At 37.6% G+C, this 23992-nt stretch overlaps 4 protein-coding genes across 5 annotated transcripts; all 4 read left to right on the top strand.

Moving 5' to 3' along the window:
* Positions 1 to 138: 138 nt before the first annotated feature.
* On the top strand, positions 139 to 7635 carry LOC135770635 (WD repeat-containing protein 20). The gene is made up of 4 exons (XM_065280281.2): positions 139 to 544; positions 3874 to 4056; positions 4588 to 5934; positions 6139 to 7635. The coding sequence occupies exons 1-4, from the start codon at positions 179 to 181 to the stop codon at positions 6196 to 6198; spliced, it is 1956 nt and encodes a 651-aa protein (XP_065136353.1). The 5' UTR covers positions 139 to 178; the 3' UTR covers positions 6199 to 7635.
* A 1251-nt stretch (positions 7636 to 8886) lies between these two features.
* LOC135770231 (delta(14)-sterol reductase TM7SF2) lies at positions 8887 to 14346 on the top strand. Its single transcript, XM_065279962.1, has 12 exons — positions 8887 to 8909; positions 9011 to 9043; positions 9199 to 9274; positions 9372 to 9559; positions 10822 to 10876; positions 10965 to 11162; positions 11376 to 11479; positions 11566 to 11685; positions 12863 to 13031; positions 13141 to 13221; positions 13889 to 14011; positions 14113 to 14346. Exons 2-12 carry the CDS (start codon positions 9017 to 9019, stop codon positions 14271 to 14273), a joined length of 1302 nt encoding a protein of 433 aa, XP_065136034.1. The 5' UTR covers positions 8887 to 8909; positions 9011 to 9016; the 3' UTR covers positions 14274 to 14346.
* Positions 14347 to 16411: 2065 nt separating this feature from the next.
* On the top strand, positions 16412 to 19003 carry h3f3b.1 (H3 histone, family 3B.1). Its single transcript, XM_065280286.1, has 4 exons — positions 16412 to 16512; positions 17881 to 18023; positions 18105 to 18258; positions 18341 to 19003. The coding sequence occupies exons 2-4, from the start codon at positions 17896 to 17898 to the stop codon at positions 18467 to 18469; spliced, it is 411 nt and encodes a 136-aa protein (XP_065136358.1). The 5' UTR covers positions 16412 to 16512; positions 17881 to 17895; the 3' UTR covers positions 18470 to 19003.
* On the top strand, positions 16490 to 23599 carry LOC141279789 (histone H3.3A). 2 transcript variants are annotated; one of them, XM_065280285.2, is made up of 4 exons: positions 16490 to 16512; positions 21976 to 22118; positions 22200 to 22353; positions 22434 to 23599. In XM_065280285.2, the coding sequence occupies exons 2-4, from the start codon at positions 21991 to 21993 to the stop codon at positions 22560 to 22562; spliced, it is 411 nt and encodes a 136-aa protein (XP_065136357.1). In that variant the 5' UTR covers positions 16490 to 16512; positions 21976 to 21990; the 3' UTR covers positions 22563 to 23599. The 2 variants fall into 2 exon arrangements, with proteins under 2 accessions (XP_065136357.1, XP_065136356.1); XM_065280284.2 differs by lacking the exon at positions 16490 to 16512 and adding an exon at positions 20882 to 21026.
* The last annotated feature ends 393 nt before the right edge of the window (positions 23600 to 23992 follow it).

The following is a 23992-nucleotide window of genomic DNA, read 5'->3' on the forward strand; positions in this document are numbered from 1 at the left end:
AAACGTATTGCTAAAGGAAAATGAAACTAAGATCATATAAACACTAACCTGCTAAAATGACGTAATACATGTTCAATAGTGGTCTTGTGGTGGTCTGTGCACGCGCGCGCCGCTGTTTTCCCGCATCATTTCCAGGTCAGACGCGCGTTGTTTCCTGTGCGGCGCGTCTGGACTAAAGATGGCCGGAGATGGAGGCGCATTGAAGGATATCAATGAGATTAAATCTCAGTTCCGGACACGAGAGGGATTTTACAAGCTGCTCACCCTCTCAGACTCTCAGCAGCGGGCCGGACTGCCGCGGGGACCTTCAGCGAGCGTCACGGTGGGACCCGGAGCGACCACGGGCTCCATCCCGGGCGGCGGTGCTGGTGTCGGGCTGGTGCAGGGGCCCGGGTCCGCCGCCAACTCCTCCCCGGGTTTCTTGCCGCCGGTTCGGGTGTCGATGGTGAAGCTGAAGCCGGAGGACCCGAGCGAGGATTCGGAGCGCGTGTGTTTTAACATCGGCAGGGAACTTTACTTCTACACCTACACAAACATTAAAAAGGTAAAGACGGGTGCGAGCATCTCTTCTTTCTCATCATGGCTACTGAAACTGGAACGATGCGCTGAACTGTTGCTTTGACAGATTCTTATCGACTGACTGTGTTTGGGATCGGTATCGATATTAATGACTGATTTCATTAACTTATTGTCATTGTGTGGAATAAAAGAAACAATACAGAGAGCATCTAAACAATATTAATATCAAACTGGGTTACATTTAACTTTAGAGGAAAAAATTGTCATACGCAGTGATTTGCACCGGTTTGCATTAAGTTTGTGATGTGCACCTGTTTGAGATGTGCACCTGTTTGAGATGTGCACCTGTTTGAGATGTGCACCGGTTTGTGATGTGCATAAGTTTGTGATGTGCATAAGTTTGTGATGTACCCGTTTGAGATGTGCACCTGTTTGAGATGTGCATAAGTTTGTGATGTGCACCTGTTTGAGATGTGCACCGGTTTGTGATATGCATAAGTTTGTGATGTAACCATGTTTGAGATTTGCACCTGTTTGAGAGGTGCACAGGTTTGTGATGTGCACAGGTTTGAGATTTTGCACAGGTTTGTGATGTGCACTTGTTTAAGATGCGCACCTGTTCTAGATGTACGCCTGTTTGAGATGCGCACTGGTTTGTGATGTGCACAGGTTTGTTGTGTGCACAGGTTGGTGATTTTGCACAAGTTTGTGATGTGCACTTGTTTGAGATGTGCACCTGTTTGAGATGTACGCCTGTTTGAGATGCGCACTGGTTTGTGATGTGCACAGGTTTGTGATTTTGCACAGATTTGTGATGTGCACTTGTTTGAGATGTGCAGCAGGTTTGTGATTTTGCACAGGTTTGTGATTTGCACTTGTTTGTGATGTACGCCTGTTTGTGATGTGCGCAGGTTTGTGATGTGCGCAGGTTTGTGATGTGCACAGGTTTGTGATTTGCAAAGGTTTGTGATGTGCACTTGTTTGAGATGTACGCCTGTTGAAGATGTGCACAGGTTTGTGATGTGCACAGGTTTGTGATTTTGCACAGGTTTGTGATGTGCACTTGTTTGAGATGTGCACAGGTTTGTGATTTGCACTTGTTTGAAATGTACGTCTGTTTGTGATGTGCACAGGTTTGATATTTTGCACAGGTTTGTGATGTGCACTTGTTTGAGATGTGCACAGGTTTGTGATTTTGCACAGGTTTGTGATGTGCACTTGTTTGAGATGTGCACAGGTTTGTGATTTTGCACAAGTTTGTGATGTGCTCTTGTTTGAGATGTGCACAGGTTTGTGATGTGCACAGGTTTGTGATTTTGCACAGGTTTAAGATGTATGCCTGTTTGAGATGTACGCCTGTTTGAGATTTGCACTTGTTTGAGATGTGCACAGGTTTGTGATGTTTCACAGGTTTGTGATGTGCACTTGTCTGAGATGTGCACAGGTTTAAGATGTATGCCTGTTTGAGATGTACGCCTGTTTGAGATTTGCACTTGTTTGAGATGTGCACAGGTTTGTGATGTTTCACAGGTTTGTGATGTGCACTTGTCTGAGATGTGCACAGGTTTAAGATGTATGCCTGTTTGAGATGTACGCCTGTTTGAGATTTGCACTTGTTTGAGATGTGCACAGGTTTGTGATGTTTCACAGGTTTGTGATGTGCACTTGTTTGAGATTTTGCACAGGTTTGTGATGTGCATCTGTTTGAGATGTGCACCTGTTTGAGATGTGCACAGGTTTGTGATTTTGCACAGGTTTGTGATGTGCACAGGTTTGTGATTTTGCACAGGTTTGTGATGTGCACAGGTTTGAGATATGCACCGGTTTGTAGGGCTATGCAAAAAAATAACCTGCGAGTCTCATGCTTGTTTTATCAGTAAATCATTTATTTTTGTTGACCAGGATGTTTGTGTTGGCTCAGACCGCAGGGTTGCTGCTGGAGGACAGACTGACTCAAAAACACATATCTGTCATTTAGTTTAGGGGTGTAATGGTGATCATCTCAGCTCATTAGTCAATACAAAACACAGCAGTGGGTTCAGGTTACCCTACAATCACGATAGGGGTGGGCGATAAACCGGTAGACAAAATTAACCGGTAGAAATTTGTCAACCGGTAGAGATTTTGGACTATCGTTTCTATCGAGGTTACGTGCCCACGTCACGCTCCTGTGCGTGTGGTCGCGAAAACGTAACGTTTGTACACGTATTTAAGCACTGCAGTTTTAAAACAAGTTATTTTAAGCCATTGAAACACAGACAACAGATCTGTATGCGTGCGTTCTTTCTGTGTGTCAGGAGCGGACAAGTCGCGCAACCGCTGCTCTTTCTGTCTGTGAGGAGCGCGCAAGTCGCGCGACCTCTGCTTATTAAGCTCGTGAGCATTTTTCCCGCTTTATTGGCCTTAAATACACATATGCGTCAAAATTCCCGTCTTTGCAAGCATCATCATAAACACGACCAGTAAGGTCTTAAGAGGAAGTAAACAGCTAAAAGAGAAAGCGCATGTGTAACAGTGTATTGGATCCGGACTTTGGTCTTAAAGGGGAAGTTACCTAATTTTGCTCCTGTCTGTCACTCGTGTTAATCAAACAGCATTGAGAAAAAAATCTCTCACTGCTCCTGATTAAATCACTTTTCTACCTTAAATAAAAATATATATAGGCCTATACATACATGCATAATTATTTATTATCATTCTTATTGACTGTGTATCTTCAGAGAGCTTGAGTTTTGTTTGTTTTTATCTTCTTTCTATGCTTGTATATGTTCTTTGTGAGAATTATGAACATTTCTATGGTATTAAAGATTTAAACCTTATTAAAACATAAAAAACTCTACCGTGATACATATCGTTATCATGATATAAAATTAATCCTATCGTGATAGAAGATTTTGGTCATATCGCCCACCCCTAAATCACGATATTGTGAAAAAAATGTGAAACATAAACCTAATATTCAAATGACCATTATGATTAAAATCGGCGGTGTGTGTGTACTTATATTGTGTATTTATTTCAAACATACGTGGATCACCACAAGAGGTCAAACTTGACCTGAGAACAGTCACCAGTGCATCATGTCTGTCAAATTAATACTTAGGTTACATGTATAGGTACAGTAAACAGAGGTTCAGTTTGTCTTCTGGATGATGTCGGTGGTTTCATTCTGACTTTATTTGTATCTCAGAGACCTAATCATATTCTCTTAACATGTATCTGTTATGTGTATAAATTAAGATATTAAGTCTGATAGCTCTTCAGATACGAGACCCTGTACTGGAGTGTGTGACAGTTGTATTGTATCATTATTGTGATGTTAACACTCACAGTGTGATCTGTCTCTGTGTGCAGGCTGTGGATCTCAGTAAACCTATAGACAAACGCATCTATAAAGGAACCCAGCCTACGTGTCATGATTTCAATCAATATTCTGCTACAGCTGACAGCGTAGCTCTCATCGTGGGCTTCTCCGCTGGACAGGTGCAATATCTGGATCCCATAAAGAAAGAGACCAGCAAGCTCTTCAATGAGGAGGTGAGGAGAAAAGTCTGTAATATTAACCTGTGTCTACAACATCTGTCTTAGGTAACTCTTTCCCTAACACAATTGTGTGTCGTCTGTCTGTGTACACAACCTCCATGATGTAATGATAAATAATATAATCTTCACAGGGAGGTTCTGGGGACACCTGAGAGACTGATATAACATCTTGAAAAATTGCCATATTATGTGGTGACCTTAAAAACTTAAAGACAGACCCTGACCAGAGTTAATAAAACCCCTGATCACCCTTATAGTTCAGTAAGAGGAACATCTTTTTACCAGAAACAGCCTCAGTCTGTCCCAACCATTTTGTAATATCCTCAAGGCAGTTTGAATTTGTCAACTTACTGAAAACAAGAAGTTACTCTTACCGAACCGGTCTCGTTGAGTCTGCCTGTCTGCACTGCACAATAAAATTGAATATTATAAAGAAAATTTGGAGACAGAGATAGCGCTGGAGGAGGTGGTGATGAATTGATTTGCTGCGCATCACTGACGCTCACTCTCTTCTCTCTTTCTCAGAGGTTGATAGACAAATCAAAGGTTACATGTCTGAAATGGCTTCCGAAATCTGATAACCTTTTCCTGGCGTCTCATGCCAGCGGTCATCTCTACCTCTACAACGTGGAGCACCCATGCGGCACCGCAGCTCCTCAGTACTGCCTGCTGCGCCAGGGCGAGGGTTTCGCCGTCTACTCCTGCAAAACCAAGACACCTCGCAATCCTTTACTCCGCTGGGTGGTTGGCGAGGGCGGGCTGAACGAGTTCGCCTTCTCGCCAGATGGTGTGCACGTCGCTTGCGTCGGTCAGGACGGCTGCCTCCGCGTCTTCCACTTCGACTCGATGGAGCTGCAGGGCGTGATGAAGAGCTATTTCGGGGGCCTGCTGTGCGTCTCCTGGAGCCCGGATGGCAAGTATCTTGCCACTGGCGGGGAGGACGACCTGGTCACCGTGTGGTCGTTCGCTGAAAGTCGCGTGGTGGCGCGAGGTCACGGTCACAAGTCCTGGGTCAACGTCGTGGCTTTCGACCCCTTCACCACCAACCTGGAGGACGAGGAGCCGATGGAGCTCAGCGGCAGCGAAGAGGACCTTCAGCAGGGGGCGCTGCACTTCGGTCGTGTGCGCACTAGCAGCACGCTGTCCCGTCTCTCACGGCACAGCTCGAAAGGTGGTGCGTCGTCCGTGTCGTACCGATTTGGATCCGTCGGGCAGGACACGCAGTTCTGTTTGTGGGACCTGACGGACGACGTCCTCTACCCACGGCTGCCTCTCTCCCGTGCACTCACCAACACCTTCGGCCCCACGCTCCCAACGTCTGGCTCCGCTGCTCTCAACAGCGCCGGCAGTGGAGTGGAAGGTCACCACCACCCCTCCAACCCCCACCAGGCGTCCACGCTACCCCTGCCGCTGCCTCGCTCGCTGTCTCGCTCCAACTCGCTGCCGCACCCTGCCGTCGCCAACGCGTCCAAGAGCCAGGGGTCGACGGAGGGTGGGGGAACGGTGGGAGGCGGCGCAGGCGGAAGTGCCCCGTTCAGCATCGGCCGCTTCGCAACGCTGTCCCTGCAGGAGCGCAAATCGGACAAATCAGGGGCGGGAGGGGAAAAGGAGCACAAGCGCTACCACAGCCTGGGCAACATCAGCAAGAGCAACGACAAGATCAACGTCGCCCCGCGCAGCAACCGACTGGACGGCGCTAAGGTTTTGGGCACCACGCTGTGTCCTCGTATGAATGAGGTGCCTCTGCTGGAGCCGCTGGTTTGTAAGAAAATCGCCCACGAGCGTCTCACCGTACTCGTCTTCATGAACGACTGCATCATCACCGCGTGTCAAGAAGGACTCATCTGCACCTGGGCACGACCTGGCAAAGCGGTGAGTCCGCATTTAAAGCTTCATTGAGTATTTTACATGTGACCCTTCCACAATGCCATCAGCTTTGATAGTCTAAGTAATAGTCTTACCATCAATGATAAAATAAGCAGGTTATAATACAAAAATGTAGTTTTTCTAAAATGTATCATTAGCAGGTGTGTTGGCGTCATGTATTAACTCCTGCTGTTTCTCATCTGATGTCAGCATCCGCCTCAACCGCTGTCGGCACAGAACGGGAGCTCGCCGAGCGGGACGGTGGTATAACCCAACCAGACTCACAGTGTTATCAACCTCCACCAAACCAGCCCTGTTTAGATCAGCAAATCAACGTCACCGCACGCACACGCCGTGAACACAAACCTGAACTCTGATGCTCGACAGAGACTTCTGCACGCCGGTCCTGAGATCTCATCTCTCTGATCTTTGCTACAGGCACGGCCGTTGTGTTTTTAATTTATTTATTCCATCATTCAGATGATTTATATTGTATATATTTAGACTACTCTATAATGGAGGAGGACAAGGTGTATTGAAGTATTGAACTGAAATGATTAATATATAAAAGTCTGCATTGTAAATAGTGACATATGCATTAAATGTGTGCAGGATTTTGATGGCTTTGTGATGTAAAGTTCATCTTTTGCATTGGACTTTGAGTTACACAAAGCTCAATTGGTAGAAAGTTCATGTTTTATAAATATGTTTTAGTGAGGTGAACAGCTGAATGTTTTTAGTGTGAGCTCCATCATTTGTTTTGTTTATGTCAGATTTTATCACAGTAGTGAAGTAAACACATAACTCTTGTAGCAACGCCTGCTGTTGCCTCTTGCGACATTTTGCACATTTTCAGATTGATTTGATGATCACTGTGCTTTCTGAAGATTTCTTCATATATTCGTGCTGTCTTATGTTGTTAATTTTTTTTTAAAGATATCAAACATTAACCATGCAAGCATTATGCAGATGAATATTATTAGCATCTTCAATGCTCGTGTAAATAACACTGTAAATGGATATCAGACATACTGTCAGCTGTGAGGTGTCTTTTATATCAGTTTGCCGCCCTGATGTCTTCACGTATTCATTGTAAATTCATTGTAAACTAACGCTTGAAGGACAAATCATCTTCTAATGTAAATCCACCTGCTGCATTAAAGTAATGTACAGGTGAGCAAGCATAAACATTCATGCCTGTATTATAATACATAATACTGCTTTTACACTCAATATCCTCCTGTAGTAAATAAACTCAGCTATTTAACACATTCACACCATCATTATGGTCAACACCTCGCTCTTTTCCTTTAAACGTGTGTGTATTCATTTGTTTTTATTTCAGACTATAACAATGTCATTCATCTTTGTTGTTAACTGAATAAATGTTGTGGACCAATGGATGTTGAACTTTCTTATGTGCGCTTTTCTAAAATACTGCTCACAGTTCATTTTAGGTTTTTTAAAGTGCTAAAGCATCATTTCTGTTTGTAATATGAGTATGTCATCATATGATGGTATATAACACAAGGGAACACATTTATGAACTACAGTATATCTACAGTAAACATTCAGCTTTATTCACATTGACTTTCTGTACAGTGATAAAGAGATTCAATTTCACCGCATGTCTTTGTTTTTTTGGCTGACAATATCACAATAACCAGTTTGTATATGGAAATCTGTTATTAAAACATCAAATACTCCTGCAGTGGACTGATTCTTAATATTATTTAACATTTTTTTATACATCTATCTATTATTTATATTATTTATAAGTGTCTAATAAAAAGTGTCTTATAAGAGTACATTTATTTGGTCAAAAATGTGTTTTAAATATATGTTTAATACATTTTGTATAAAGTGAAGCTTAATTAAATATATTTTTGAATTTAAAAATATATTTAATTTTAACTTTCATATATCAAAATATATTTCAAAATGTATTTCAGTGGCAACAAATACATTTCTAATTTTACAACCCATACAGCAAAACATATAAGCTATGTTTCCTGGCCAAAATATCAAAGTTTGTATAAAATGTATAAAGTATGTATAAAATATAAAATTATAAAAAGTATATTTCAGAAGTAGGCTTTTATTATATATTTAAATACTCTTTTTTTCTATCAGTTAAAGCTTATCTTTTATCATCATAATCACTTATGTAAAAGTTTTACCTGTCACAGTCATTTCTTCCTGTTTTTAAACAGCTACCCCTTTGCCTCATTTAATATACCCGGATCTATGAATATGCAAATTGGTCTCCGCCTCTATTTAAATCACACAGCTACAATTTTATAGAAAAAATACAGCAATGGTGTTGAATGATAATTTTGCACATGGCTTGTGTTAAAACATAAGTAAAACCCCACATAGACAAATAAACAACAATAAAACTTTGAATTTCCCCGAAGTGGGACATTAATATTCAGTATGAGATTTAAACAGTATGAGGTTTTACCATGAGAGTTTACTAAACGGCTGCTATGAAATACATTCATCATAAATATATCCTACAAATCCATCATGCCATCCACATGACTCCAATGTGACTCCAAATGCAATTAATTAATCGTTTCTATTTTGCATTTTTCAAATTTAATAGAAACCTTTCATTGAAAATTATAATACATGATCATGCCTGTGAAGTCCAGGTTAAGTCTCAATCTAATGATGAGATGAAGAACATTAAAGTTTTGATTTCACATTGATCTTTGTCATGATCTTACTCAGTGAAGGAAATCAAGACTTAAGTGTAAAAAATCACTAAATAAAAGTCTTGTGATGAGTTTTCACAGGATGAATGCTCTTGTGTAGTAATTCACAGTTTGTCCGTTATGCGTTTTCTGTTATTGCGTCCGCCACAGAGTCGCAACCCATCATCTGTGTGTGGTAACAGCTGAAATATAAACCCACCTCATCTGGAGGAAGAGTTTCACTTCTGTCTGTCTCACATAAAGACTCTTTATCTGCCTGTGGTAAGACACTTCTGACTTCAGTTCATAACTCATTGATTAGGGTTATCTGTGACACGTTGATATTGAAGTCTTGTTAATAAAAATCCTCTTCTCTTTTAAAGGACAAGATGAGCACACATGAGTCAAATCATCAGGTGAGTTTATTATACTTTATTTCTTACTATGCAGTAATATGATATCTGTTTAAACTTTCAAAAACAGACTGTAAAACAGATCCATGATCTTCTGATCTATTGTAAAGAAATGTAGATGAGATGATTGGCTGTTGTGTTTCTCTGAATCTCTGTAGTCCCACATGAATGGATTTCAGCAGGATAATGGACATGAGAAGATCAAAGAGGTCAACAGTCCCTGGAACAACAGCTGTAAGTCTTCACAATGATGATGATGATGATGAGACTTCATTATTTATCATAACAGCTCAGCGAGTTTGTCATCGGTGTGTGTTTGTGTTTTTGTCAGTTTTGTGTGTGCTGTGTGTTTTGTTGGGAGTCTCTCTCATAACACTGTTGGATTGCTGTCGTCCGTCCTCTGAACCCTGGGTTCTGTTGGGTTCTTCAGAAAAGCCGGTCTGGGACTGGACCTCTGTCTCTCTGCTGCTCTTATATACTCTCCTGCAGGGGGCGCTCTATTATCTACCTGTAGGACAGGTGAGACCGCTCTTAAGAACTCAATGGACAAGGCTTAGCTTAAGCCAAGACTAGACCTTAGTTAAATTAAGCATCTTTCATAAACATGTGTTAGAGAAAGACGTTAATGGTGTGCATCCTGAGACAAATCTATGCCACTGGCTTATTTTAAGATCTTTATTTTGACACAGCTCAAACATGTGTCTTAACTCTAAGCATTAAATAAACATATGAGAAAACATTAGAAAGACAAAGATCACATTTAATTACTATGAGAATTACTACAAGTTTTTCTTTCAATGGGATGTGAATATATTTCCTTGGTTTGAAATATGGAGGGCCAAATATTTAAAATAAATTTATTTTTAAAATATATTGCAAAATATAAAAAATGGTCAAAAGATACATTTGCTGAAATATATTTTGGAATATGTTTACAAAAATATATGTTTGGGCCTTTTTTGTATATTTTGAAATATATATTTTAAGAATAAATATATTTTAAAGCATTTATAATATATATTTAGCCCTCTATATTTCAAACCAAGGAAATAAATTCACGTCCCATTGGAAGAAAAACTTGTTTTTTGTTTATGTTACAAACTTATTTATTTTACAAAAAAAAACTACAAAGAGGTTTAAATAAAACATATTTTTAACATCATTTTCACATTTTCTTGTATTTAGCCTATATTTTAAATATATTTTGGCAAAGAATTAATTTCTTGACATATGGGATATAATTGCTTGCCCTTAAAATTCATTTTGTATTTAATAATATTTAATTGCTTTACTTTCTACAAAATGTATTTAGGGTATATTTAAAAAAATGTTGCCATATAAGTATATAGATGATTTCATTGCAAAAACAATCTTGGTAACACTTTACAATAACGTTCATTAGTTAACATAAGTTAATTACCTAAAATGAACAAACCATGAGCAATACATTTGTTACAGTTTTTATTAATCTTTATTAATGTTAGTTAATAGAAATAAAGCTTTTAATTGTTTGTTAATGTTAGTTCACAGTGCATTAACCCTAACCCTAACGTTAACAAGATTTTAATAAAGTATTTGTAATTGTTGAAATTAACATTAACAAAGATTAATAAATACTGTATAAGTCAGTCCATATTCATGTTAACTAATGTAGTTAACTAATGTTAACTAATGAACCTTATTGTAAAGTGTTGCCAAAATGTTTTGCTTTTAAATAGTGTCAAGCCCATCTGTTTAAGTAAGCTGAAGATAAGCTGATAATTTTATCTTCATATATGCAGGTGATGGAAGGCAAAATAGGCTTTCATGGAAAGCGTTTGAAATACAAACTCAATGGTAAGTTAAATTTCTACTTATTTCTTTTTCATGAATGCACATTTGTGATGTTTTTGTATTGACATTGGGTGCACATCATGTGTCGCAGGTCTCCATGCGTTCATATTGAGCTTGGTTCTGCTCTTGACTCTGTGGTACTTTGGGTTTGTCCGGGCCAGCGGTTTGACCCACAGGTTATTTTCATTGGTGAGCGCGGGTGTGGCCGTCTCTCTGCTCTTCAGTCTGATGTTGTACCTGTACCCACTACAAACATCCTCCTCTACACAGGTGCACTATGAGAGCACAGGTACAAACCTTACTCTTTAAATTCATATATATTGTACATAAAGATCTCACAGATTACATAAACTATGGATGCATCTTGTTATGATGAGTAAACAGTAAAAACACACAAGCGCTTGAAGTTTTGGCTGACTGTTGCTGTGATATGAAATATGATCTTAAATGTGTTCATATCTGTGTGAGTTTATATTGTATTAATTGTTTATCTTCAAAATAGCGAAGCCCCTGTTGAATTTCATTCTGGGTCAAATTATGGACCCTCGTGTGGGCGACATCGATGTCAAACAGTTTGTCATGGTCAGGATCGGGTTTATCGGCTGGGTGAGTTTGTGCCAATAATGTTTTGATGGTTTATGATTTATAAAAAGTCTGTGTGTGATGATTAATGTTGTGTTAATGTCCTGCAGGCTATGATGGATGTGATTTATCTCCTGACTGCTATAGAGATGAAGGATTCGCTCTCTGTCTCTATGATGCTTGTCATTGGCTTTCATCTCATTTACATATTGGATTTTCTCATTGATGAGGTCAGAGGATCACGAGGTCCTACATGAGTATAACACGATTGTTTATGTCTTTGTATTTTATATTGTTTGCTGTTGTAAGAATTATAAGGAATTTAATGATTCGAGTTCCTTAACTGGCGCTGTCCCATGAGCGGGACACCTTTGTTTACTTCAATATTTTGCATGTAAATTGTAATCTATCACAACAAACTATATATCATTGGAAAGGTCTTAGAATATAGTTTTCATATATCAAAACATTTAAGCAGTAATAATAATGCCATGACAGTAATTTATTAATTTGTGACAAGAGTATGCAGCAAACTGTTGACACCTAGTGGCCGTTGTTGGTAAAACCACTAAAAGTGACACAAACATCATTTTTTGTGATGATTTTATGTATAAAATATATACTGGATTGGATTATTTTTATTTATTACAATAAATTTATAACATACTGTTCATCATTATTATGAAAAAAGTCACTTACAATCGATATACTTTAGTTTTTTATCAATATGTGTGTTTACTGGGTTCAAACCCATACCCTTTTGCACTGCTGATGCAATCCTTTACCGTTGAGCTATACAGAAACACAGTAAAACATCAGTATAATTTCACAGGCTGTAAGTGCACATAATATCTGTGTTATTTTGTATTTTGTTAAGATTTCTTTGTTTTTCTAAACTCATCTACAGTGGCGGCCGGTGACTTCTCTTCCGTGGGGCAAGAATTCAAAATATGTGTTTGTTGCGTCATGTGAACCATGTGTATCATGTGTAATGTCAAAATACGTGCCTGCTGCATACGCATCGAAAGGGTTTATGATAAAAGAGACATTAACCTAACACTAAAATCTGATTACACATGAGATTAAGCAAGTATCTGGCAAACACGAGCATCTATTTTATCATGAACCCCTTCGAAATGTTAGACACTTATTTTGACATGACACATGCACATAAGTTTACATGATTCGCCGAACACATATTTTGATGTGACGATCCACACACATGACGGGCTAAATACAAAAAGAAGTCATTGGCCACCAGTGCCGATTTATTAAAAGCTAAACATTAACAGATAAGACATGTAGTAATACTATTCAGGCGTTTCCAGTTATCAATCACACTGAACAGTGAGAAACATTCATTTGATCTTTGTAAATATGAATAATATATCTGCTGTTCATCTTTAGGGATCTATACTGACAACCAAAGAGTTTACAGAGGAGCCCATAGGGTTCATTATGATTATGGGCGAGTATATCTGGATCCCTTTCTTCTCCAGTCTGCCCGTATACTTTCTTCTTCAAAAGCCCAATCACATCCATTATCTGTCAGCTGTGCCCATCTGTCTGCTGTTTGGTGAGAAGAAACTTTAATATCAATCCACAGACGCTCAATGTAAATTATATTTGTGTTTATAACACATTACGTCAAATCTCATTATCATCTGTCTTCTTCGCTTCAACAGCTACTGGCTTCCTGATTTACTATCTGTCCAATGAGCAGAAAGACGGTTTTCGTCGAAATCCAAGTCATCCAGCTTACACGAGTACATATCACATCTTCGCTTTCTCATTTTGCTTTCTTGTAAATGTTAAAAACTAGTTTGGGTATAAACACATCAGTTGATTTTTGCATATCTGTGACTGAAATGTTATTTAAAGGGCACCTATTATGGCATTTTTACAAGATGTGATATAAGTCTCAGGTGTGCATAGAAAGTGTCTGTAAAGTTTCAGCTCAAAATACAAAACAGATTATTTATTATAGCATGTTCAAAATGACCCTATTTAGGTAAAGCGCACTGTTTTAATGTCTGTACCTTTAAATGCAAATGAGCTACAGCTCCTCACTTCCTTACAAACAGACAGGGAGCGCTTTTAGCATAAAGAGATGTGATTAATACAGTCTGAGACAATAGTATCTAGTGGACAGAGTACAACTCACTGACACTATGGTAATGCAGGACTGTAAGTGGGTGGGGCTTACTCATTGTGACTTCACATTGATTAAGAGATTTGAAACAACATGTCTAATGAGATTGCTTTTGGTTTAATAAGGACTAAAACTTTTTTACATATGGTGTTTGTGTTTACACACTGCCAACACACATTAATATCCAAACATCTTGTAAAAAAAGTGGATTTTGCATAATAGGTGACCTTTAAGATGAAGTCAAATAATCTAAATTGTTGATAATGTGTTCTCTTTTAAAGATCTAGAGACCATCAAAAGCCCGTCAGGAAAGAATCTGCTGGTCTCGGGATGGTTTGGCTGGGTCAGACACCCCAATTATCTGGGAGACATTATGATGATGTTAGCCTGGTGTCTCCCCTGTGGTACATTAAACTCCAGATCTGTTCATGCAAACATTGAGCTTGATTCAGTGAAGATTTCTGAATGTCATTGTTTGATGGATTTGTGTTTGTTTGTCATGCAGGATTCAGCAGCGCTGTCCCGTATCTACCAGCACTACAGTGTTTTAATTTACTGAGAAAACGAGCCAATGAGATTGAAGAGTCGTGTATGAAGAAACATGGAAGTGCATGGAGAGAATATTGTACAAGAGTGCCATACAAAGTGATTCCTTATGTCTACTGAATATCATCTTTTACATGAATATCATGTGTTTAAGTTTGACTCTGACTATTAAATGTGACATTTCATTTCATTATATGCTTGCATGAAGTGATGGATTTGATGATTTTATGTGGTGGGTAAATCAAGCCATAATAATCCTTACCCTCATGTAGGGTGACCATACGTGCCATTCTTCCTGGACGCGTCCTGGCCAGGATTTCGATGTGTCTTCCAGAAGTCGTATTTGTTGACCGCATACGCCATTCGGTTAAAAACATAAAACATACAATCATAGTTTTATTCTCACGTTCAAATGTAACGGTTGCTTTTCTGTAATAATAATAATAATAATCATCTATGACTTATGCAGTCGACGAATACGACTTCCGGAAGGCGAACCCGAAATCCTGGCCAGGACGTGTCCGGGAAGAATGGCACGTATGGTCACCCTACGTAAAAATAAGTTTTTTTGTGGTAAACGTGTAGTAACCAAACTTTATTGAGTTTTACCGTTTTGGAATCCATTCAGCTGATCTCCGGGTCTGGCGATACCACTTTAAGCATAGCTTGGCATACTTTGCTGCCATATCTAGTAATGTGCGGGTCATCTTATAACAGGTGGGTAATCCGCGGGTTGGGGCAGGTAAAGAAATTGTCAGTTTATTGCAGGGTGGGTCATTAAAAACTAAATAAAAAACATGTATGTTGCGTGCAATTCCCTATAGCCTATATTAAATATCTGGGAATATATATTTTCATATTTTATCAGGTTCTTTGATAAAGTTAAATTACACTTAGTCACGTAATTTGATATCCCCAAACCTTTGGCTTCACGCCACGAAATCACCAAGTAGCTCCCACTGCCAGCCAAAACACAAAACAAACAGAGAAATAAAATAATAATAAAAAAGAGAAAATACTGAAACTCTATGGTCATTTTTGATGCTAATGGTCTAATCAGATTCAATTAATTATGCTAAGCTTTGCTAAAAGTGGTACCGCCAGACCCAGAGATCGACTCCAAAATGGTATGGATTCCAACAGGGAGCTGAAAAATTTGCATATTTTTAAAAAAGGAGCGTCCCAGAATATTTCTACAAGTAAACAGTGAGTGATGGTTGCCCTGCTGGAAAAAAACAGCAACCCAGCATATGTTGTGTTCTGGTGCTGATATGCTGGTCAGCTTGGACCAGTATAGACCAGCATGGGAATTATGCTGGTTTTTCCAGCAGGGTGGTTTCATGAATAAGCAGTGCCAGAGCAAAAGAAGCATCCCATATGAAAATGAAACATGTTTTTTACAGTTAAAACCAAAAAACCACTATAGTAACCACAGAAACTCTGGTTTTGACAACTAAACAACCATGGTTGGTGTAGTAAAACCTGGTTTTGCTGATAGTAATCAACACACTAAAAAACATGGTTTCTACACGTTTACCAAAAATAAAACCATGGTTTCATAAGGCTTAGTTTCAGAGCAATTCCTAAAAAGGCACAGTTTGCATAATCTTTAAGTTTGACAAAATACTCCCTTACAAAAATTAACCATAGTTTTACTACAGTTAAAACAAAAAAATATGGTTACTGTAGTAACCACAAAATAAGCATGGTTTACAAATCCATATAGTTAAACCATGGTTAGTGTAGTAAAACCAGTTTTGCTAATAGTAATCAATACACCAAAAAACAGTTTATATACTTTTAACACAAAATAACATGGTTAATTTTCGAAAGGAAGATCAATGAGAAAGAGAAGTTTATAACAATTTAACGTATAGAGATAAATTAAAACAACATGTCAGGGAGTTAGGATTTATGACAACCTGTTTAAGACAATTAATTTAAAATGCATTATATAGCCACCATTTACATATGACCATAGGATATGACAGTAGCCGTTTTTCAATCCCATGGCTGCAGCCTCCGGAGGTCGCATATGCAGGCTGCATACGTCATCAAGCCTGGTTTATTTAAGTTAACTGAGCATTAAATTCGCAATTCATAAGCATATTACAACAATTTACGATTAAATAAGAATAATAGTCAACTTAATAATCAATAATATTCTGAAATACGCAGCCTGGAATTGCGACCTCCGGAGGCTGCAGCCTTCTGATTGAGAAACGGCACTGGTCGACAGGTCACGTGCTGAAGGAGCCCGGTGCATGATGGGAGACTGTCAGCCATTTCACCTCAAACTCTTGTCAGGCAGTAAAAGGCGCTGCAGTGGAATTATAAAACCTCTGTAAATACTCGACAGGTGAGTCCTCACACACAGTCAGTGGTTATGAATATTATTAACATCGACTCGTGTACTGTACTTGATGATTAACAGAAGCGTCTCGCACTGAAACGCAAAACAGTGTCTCACGCCATCTCTTTTAGATCATTTTAACTCATTGTCACACCTTTAGCTCTAGTAATGTCCACAGATATTCGCTAAAGGGGAGAAGTGACAGGCTGTGGAATTGTATGTGACCCGTGTGTTTGTAATAACTTTAAAAATCGTGTCGGTCCGCGTTAAACTCTTCTATTTTTCCTATTCTCACATTTGCCATCAAGCACCCATTTGTCATCCGCTCGGGGCGGGGCCTTTACTGCACACGGAGTGCTGATTGGTGCAGAATGACTGATGTCACGCCCCATTTCTGTTATTGGCTGACGGGGAAGTCTTAACTTTTCTGAAAGCTAAACTAACTGATATCATTAAACGAGAGAATCGATCTCAACCCACAACAAAAACATGTTACCAAACGAAATTACATGATGATATATTTATATATATTATGATGATATTACAAAGATGTTTTATTAAAGCAAAATACAGAGCAGAATTATATAGGACAAACTGATTATTTATTAATGTTCATAGTAATTATTTTGTTTTCATGCAAATTTGAATGAAAAAGAAAAGTATTTCCTAAAGTACCCATTCCTTAAAGTGGCGAAGTATGTAATTTCAATCATTTATATATTCAAAAATAATGCACAGCCAAGGTTATAATTAGGGATGCACCGATAGGATTTTTTGGGCCGATACCGATACCGATTTAAACAGACAACTTCTGGCCGATACCGATGCCGATACCGATATTAAATACTTGTATACAATACTATACAGCTGGTCTATTAGCTAGTTTATTTCTGCATCAAATTATTTTTACTAAACATGGATTTGATCTAATTAACATTCAACTGACCAACATACTGTAATAAGAGAGACACACATTAAGCTTAAACAAATATAATAAGACAGCATGACAAACTTCAAAGGTGGTTTTTGCTATTCAGCATTTATTTTATTAACAACATTAACTCGTTTTTTTTACATAAAATGGATTTCTTTATGCAGTTAATTAATAGGCCGATACCGATTGTTTTTCTCATGCTATTGCCGATATGCCGATGGTTTCAAATTCATCAAAAATCGGCCGATAAATATCGGCGGCCGATACATCGGTGCATCACTAGTTATAATGCAGCATGAAGTGATACATGCAACGTTTGTAATACTCCAGGATTAGGATTATGAAAACCGGCTTTATGTGGCTGTGTGTCACTATCATGTATGTAATATTAAGTGTCTTTTAGTATCAAATATGTAATATTGTGCCTGTTTGTTTTTAAGTGATTGTGTGACAGTATGGCTCGTACTAAGCAGACCGCCCGTAAATCCACTGGAGGAAAAGCCCCTCGTAAGCAGTTAGCAACTAAAGCTGCCCGTAAGAGTGCCCCCTCTACTGGAGGAGTCAAGAAGCCCCATCGCTACAGGTGATCATCTTAACATTAATCTTCATATTGAGTCAGATTGAATCTTTATAACTATAAGCATTGATGTCTTGTGTCGTGTAGGCCCGGTACCGTGGCTCTGCGTGAGATCCGTCGGTATCAGAAGTCCACTGAGCTGTTGATCCGCAAGCTTCCCTTCCAGCGTCTGGTCCGTGAAATCGCTCAGGACTTTAAAACTGACCTGCGGTTTCAGAGTGCTGCCATTGGTGCCCTGCAGGTGAGAATGAAACGCAGCAGTAGGTCTCAGATCATTACGGACTTTTATTGATCATCTGTCTAATTTGTATTTGTGTTTGCAGGAGGCCAGTGAGGCGTACCTGGTCGGTCTGTTTGAGGACACTAACCTGTGTGCCATCCACGCCAAACGTGTGACCATAATGCCCAAAGACATTCAGCTGGCACGTCGTATCCGTGGAGAACGTGCTTAAACATCACTCTTTTCCTCTTTTTTATCTGTTGTTCTTGTCTGCACCTTCTCTTTATTTGTATTTTATTTGTTTTTGTTTTGGAGTGTGATTTATTGTGAGAGATTTTTGTATTTTTTGTACTCGCAGACAGCTCTAACTTCAGGAAATCTATAGGTGCTGAATCAACACCTAATACAGTTCACACATTGTGACGTAAAAACATTCACATCTAAATAATAATTTTAAGGCCATTTCTGGTGCTAACCTCTTCATTTCTTTCCTGACTGGAAGTGTCAGAATCATCATGAGTCTGTATTTAAATTGTGTGTGAGTGCTTTTTCATATTTTTTTAATAGTGGATGCGTAATTGAGTCACATGTTTTGTTCTGAAATGCACAGATTGGCTGATGTGTGTAAAATATCACTGATGCATTCTGGGATTTGATCCAAAACATTCTTTATACGTGGATTGTAGGGGATGACAGTAAACAGTTTGTGTGCTTTTTGGATAAGTTATTGAGCATATGTAGCAATAGACACCAGACTGTAGCTGTTTTATATAGGGATGCACCGATACCGATACTGGTATCGGGTATCGGCCTCGATACCACATTTTCTAAAGTACTCGTACTCGTTAAAAGTCCCCCGATACCAGGGATCGATACCACAGTCTGAGAAATGTCTATGTTTGAGCGGCGTGTAAGGGGTTAATGCCTCTTGTGTGGTCCAAAGAGGCAGCGTTTACAACAAACTGGAAAACTAGTCCCTTGTTTTTTTGTTAAATTATATGACTAAAGCTGTTACCTGTAAATTTAAATCATGTTTTTTATTAAGTACTCGGTATCGGTATCGGCAAGTACTGAAATGCAAGTACTCGTACTCGTATTCGTATTCCAAAAAAGTGGTATCGGTGCATCCCTAGTTTTATATCATGTTAAATATTTCCTCATAAGTCTAATAGTGAGATATGTAGCAGACACTCAGGTTTTTTCTACACCCTGTCAGTTTTTAATCACTAAATGATTGTTTTCTTTGTATTACACAAATAAAGAACAATACATTGGTGTTGAACTGTTACAGATTTCTTTCTTTGGATTAATTCTCTTTCAATACTTTACTATAGAAATGTTTAAATTAGTCTGTTAGTAAATATCTGCTTTAATCTTGTGATAAATGTTTATTTCAATGGCAATCTGAAAGGTAAATGTTATTTTGAAGATCTGTAAATTACTCTATGTGAAAGTATTTGTATATTAAAGTGAACCGTAATGTAACTTTACTAGTCAACATTCGAAGAGAATTAAAAAAGTTGTTCTAAGACAAGAATGTCTATTATATAAAAAATAAGAACTTTTATAAAAAGTTTTGATCATTTTCAATTGTTAACTAGTATATATTTACCATAGATTTTTGGTTTCATTTGTAGTAAAAACACAGTAATCACAATCACTATAGCTTAACCATGGGATTTATAATAACTAGTACATATTAAATGAAAAGCTGAATACAGCTTTGGTTATAAAAATTGTAATAAATCTAAAAAAGCACGCTTTTACTTTAATATAGTTCATTTTCCTATAAATTTGAAATGTCAAAAAGATTAATTTCTTTGGTCAAAAATATATTTTAAATATATGTGAAATACATTTTGTAGAAAGTAAAGCACAATTAAATATATTTTTGAATTTGTAAATATATTTCAGGGGCAACAAATGCATTTCTTATTTTTCAAGCCATATGCCAAAAATACATTTTCCTGGACAATATATAAGAGTTTGTATAAAATGTATAAAGTATAAAATATAACATTTTTAGTATAAAAAAGTATATTTTAGCAGTTGAAAATATTTATTTTTATCTTTTCAAACCGGTTAGGTTCACAGGTTTGTAACATACAAAGTTTTTCTTCCATTGCAATGTGAATATAATAAATGCTTTAAAATATATTTATTTTTAAAATATATTTCAAAATATACAAAAAATTGCCAAAAAAGATGATGTCGATGAAAATGTATTTTTGTAAACATTTCAAAATAAATTTCAGAACATAATTTTTGCCATTTTTTGTATATATTGAAATATATTTACAATTATATTTTAAAATATATTTTTTGCCATATGGGTGACTACAACAATGAGCAGTTCCCTTGCAAAAAATTAACCATGGTTTTAGTAAAGTTACAACCAACCCATAGAGCAAAAAATATTAAATACAATTTTAAATATATTTCAAAATATACAACAATTGCCAAAAAAATATGTAATTGAAAAATATACATTAAAAAAAACTTTTATAACAAATGCTTTTTTCACCAATATATTGTTTGGCCATTTTTGAAATATATTTTAAAGCATTAATATTCAAGTTGCATTTGAAGAAAAACTTGTATGTTACAAACTTGTAATTTTGCAATAGTTGTGAATCAATAATAATTTGAACAGTCCGAAGCGCGCGCTCCACCGCGGTGAATTATGGGAGCCGCTGTTTGGCGCATTTCCGCTCCCATTGTGCGCGTGAGACGGTAAATAAGAACGAAGCTGTATTCAAAACACTCTTTAAAACATCGTTTTCATAAAGGTAAGACCCTCCAGAGCACATTAAATATAAATGTGTGAAATTTAATCGCTTTTTAAGCAAAAACAGTCTGGTTTTGTTGTTATTGGTGTGAATTTAAGTGGGTTTGTGTTTTTCTCTGTGAAATACTGAAGCGCTTCAGTCCCGCGAGCTGCAAATCACTCCAAAATAAACCGACGATTCACAAACACCAAATATCAGCAGAAACGCCTCGATTCCTGCTTTAAACATCAGATCTTGCATCCAAAGACTCTCTTCTATGTAGCACGAGTGTGATTGTTAAGAATAGTCGAGGAATTCAGCATGAAAATGTCGAAGTTTTGTCGTTGGTTTGTTGGCATTCTCGCTCAGTTCTCCGTGTGTATCACTAGGCGCCATGATGCGATAGAGGGGGCGTGGCTCACACAGACTGCCCTCTTTATTACGTAACATGTACTGCTGATGTAATCACGTTATCTCTGGTGTTTTGTGTAAAAACAAGATAATAATATATAATTTAATAATAAAAATATAATTTCTAAACAGATAATTTTTATTTTATATATATATATATATATATAATGATTTTATCTGGTTACAATGTAAGTATCATATATGTAATATTGAATGTGTGTCAGTGTCACGTATGTAATATTTTAAATGGTTGATTTTTTTTTTTATAATGCAATTTTAATGTGTGCAAACACAAACAATAAACAAAATATGGCCAAATATTTAATCAGCAGAAATTACATAACGTATTAATCAAACAAATAAAGATCAAACAAACATATTAAACCAAAGATGATGATCCTAAGAATTGAAAAAGAAGAAATAAAAGTAGGGAGGGCACAAAATAAAAACATAAGCATAATAAAGAAAATGAGCATGGCACAGATTGTAAATGTTTCTTATTAACAAACATTGAAATTGTGTTTTCAAATATGTAAAATTGTGTCTGTTTGTGTTTAAGTGATTGTGTGACAGTATGGCCCGTACTAAGCAGACCGCCCGTAAATCCACTGGAGGAAAAGCCCCTCGTAAGCAGCTAGCAACTAAAGCTGCCCGTAAGAGTGCCCCCTCTACTGGAGGAGTCAAGAAGCCCCATCGCTACAGGTGATCATCTTAACATTAATCTTCATATTGAGTCAGATTGAATCTTTATAACTGTAAGCATTGATGTCTTGTGTTGTGTAGGCCCGGTACCGTGGCTCTGCGTGAGATCCGTCGGTATCAGAAGTCCACTGAGCTGTTGATCCGCAAGCTTCCGTTCCAGCGTCTGGTCCGTGAAATCGCTCAGGACTTTAAAACCGACCTGCGGTTCCAGAGCGCTGCCATTGGTGCCCTGCAGGTGAGAATGAAACACAGCAGCAGCAGGTCTCAGATCATTATGGACTGTTATTGATCATCTGTTTGTGTTTGTGTTTGCAGGAGGCCAGTGAGGCATATCTGGTTGGTCTGTTTGAGGACACTAACCTGTGCGCCATCCACGCCAAACGTGTGACCATAATGCCCAAAGACATCCAGCTGGCACGTCGTATCCGTGGAGAACGCGCTTAAACATTTTTCTCTTTATACCTGTTCTTCTCGTCTTTAACCTCCTTCTCTTTGTCTCTCTCTTTATTATTTTGCTGTTTATTGGTAGTTTTAGAGCGTCAGTCATGGTGGTGGTGGTGGGGGGGGTGATGTATGTGGTTGTTTCTGTTTTTTGGCAGCAGACTATTAAGGGTGCTTCTTGTTTGCATGTACCAGCGTGTACCTGATCAGCCTCAAACACACACGAACACACTCTCTGTCTATCTGACATGAGTGAAGATCAAATAGATTTTAGACAGGGTCAGAGGTCAGGGCTGAGTCTGCGTTTAGAGGTTAAAGGCCTCTTGTGCAAGGTGCTAGAACAGCCCTGATCCATCCCAGAATCCCACAGACTGTTGGTACTCTAATGAATATGCGTCTGTGTTTGGGGCTGTCATTGGGCACAGTGATTTGTATACAAGCATCTCTCCAGCAAATGTTTATTATTGCTATATTAAGAATTGAATGATTAATGTTTGTTTCTTTTTTAAACGCATTAATAAAAGCTTGTTTCGTAAAGCTAAAGCATATTTTTCAAAGAAGAGAAAATTCAAGAGGTGGAGATTCCTATAAATAAATTTTTACATTGCAAATTATTTTTGTTTTCTAAAAGTTAAAATACAGATTAAACACGTGTGAAGGGATATTACCCATAATTCTGTTCCACCTCTCTGTGTGCGTTCTGATTGGCTCCATGGGCATAAGTTTGCCTGTTTATTGGGACTTTTAATAGGAAATTGCTTAAGTGAATAAATACATGGACTTGATACTGTTTCTCAGTTTTGCCAAGTGACTGTTTAATTTTGAATTTATTATAATTATTATTATTAAAAGAACAGAAGTTTTTTAATCCACATCTCCAAGCACTGATGTGATTCTTCAGGCAGATGTGTATTTCTGCTTTATTTGGTTTGTTTATTTGTTTTCTTCATTGACTACAGAATATTCAGGTGTTGTTTAAATAAAATGATCTTTGTAATTTGACAATACTCCTATTATGTAATAAATGGATGTCACACACAGTTTTGTGATGTTTTTTTGTTCCCTATCTAAGAGAGATGTGTTTAGGATTTTTTCAATTAAATCAACCTTTTGTTTTTATAACATATAACTTAGTAAATACATAAAATATTTCAATGTAGTTATTGGTTTGATTTCCTTTATATTGGTTTAGTTGTATGTGTATGGAGTATGTTTGATATTGAGAATGAAACTAATCACAAATTGTGTACACATCTAGTGTGTTTTTTATTTATGTGTACGTACAGGAGCTTGTGTACCATTTTTATTGGAATAATAACAAGTATAAGATACAACAACAAATATCTTCCAAGTAACAAAACAAAGTGTGGTACATACGATATCATACATAAGAGACCATCATATAAAAGCAAATTGAATTTATATGGAGATCA

This window comes from Paramisgurnus dabryanus, chromosome 8 (assembly GCF_030506205.2).
Source record: "Paramisgurnus dabryanus chromosome 8, PD_genome_1.1, whole genome shotgun sequence".
Lineage (NCBI taxonomy): Eukaryota > Metazoa > Chordata > Actinopteri > Cypriniformes > Cobitidae > Paramisgurnus > Paramisgurnus dabryanus.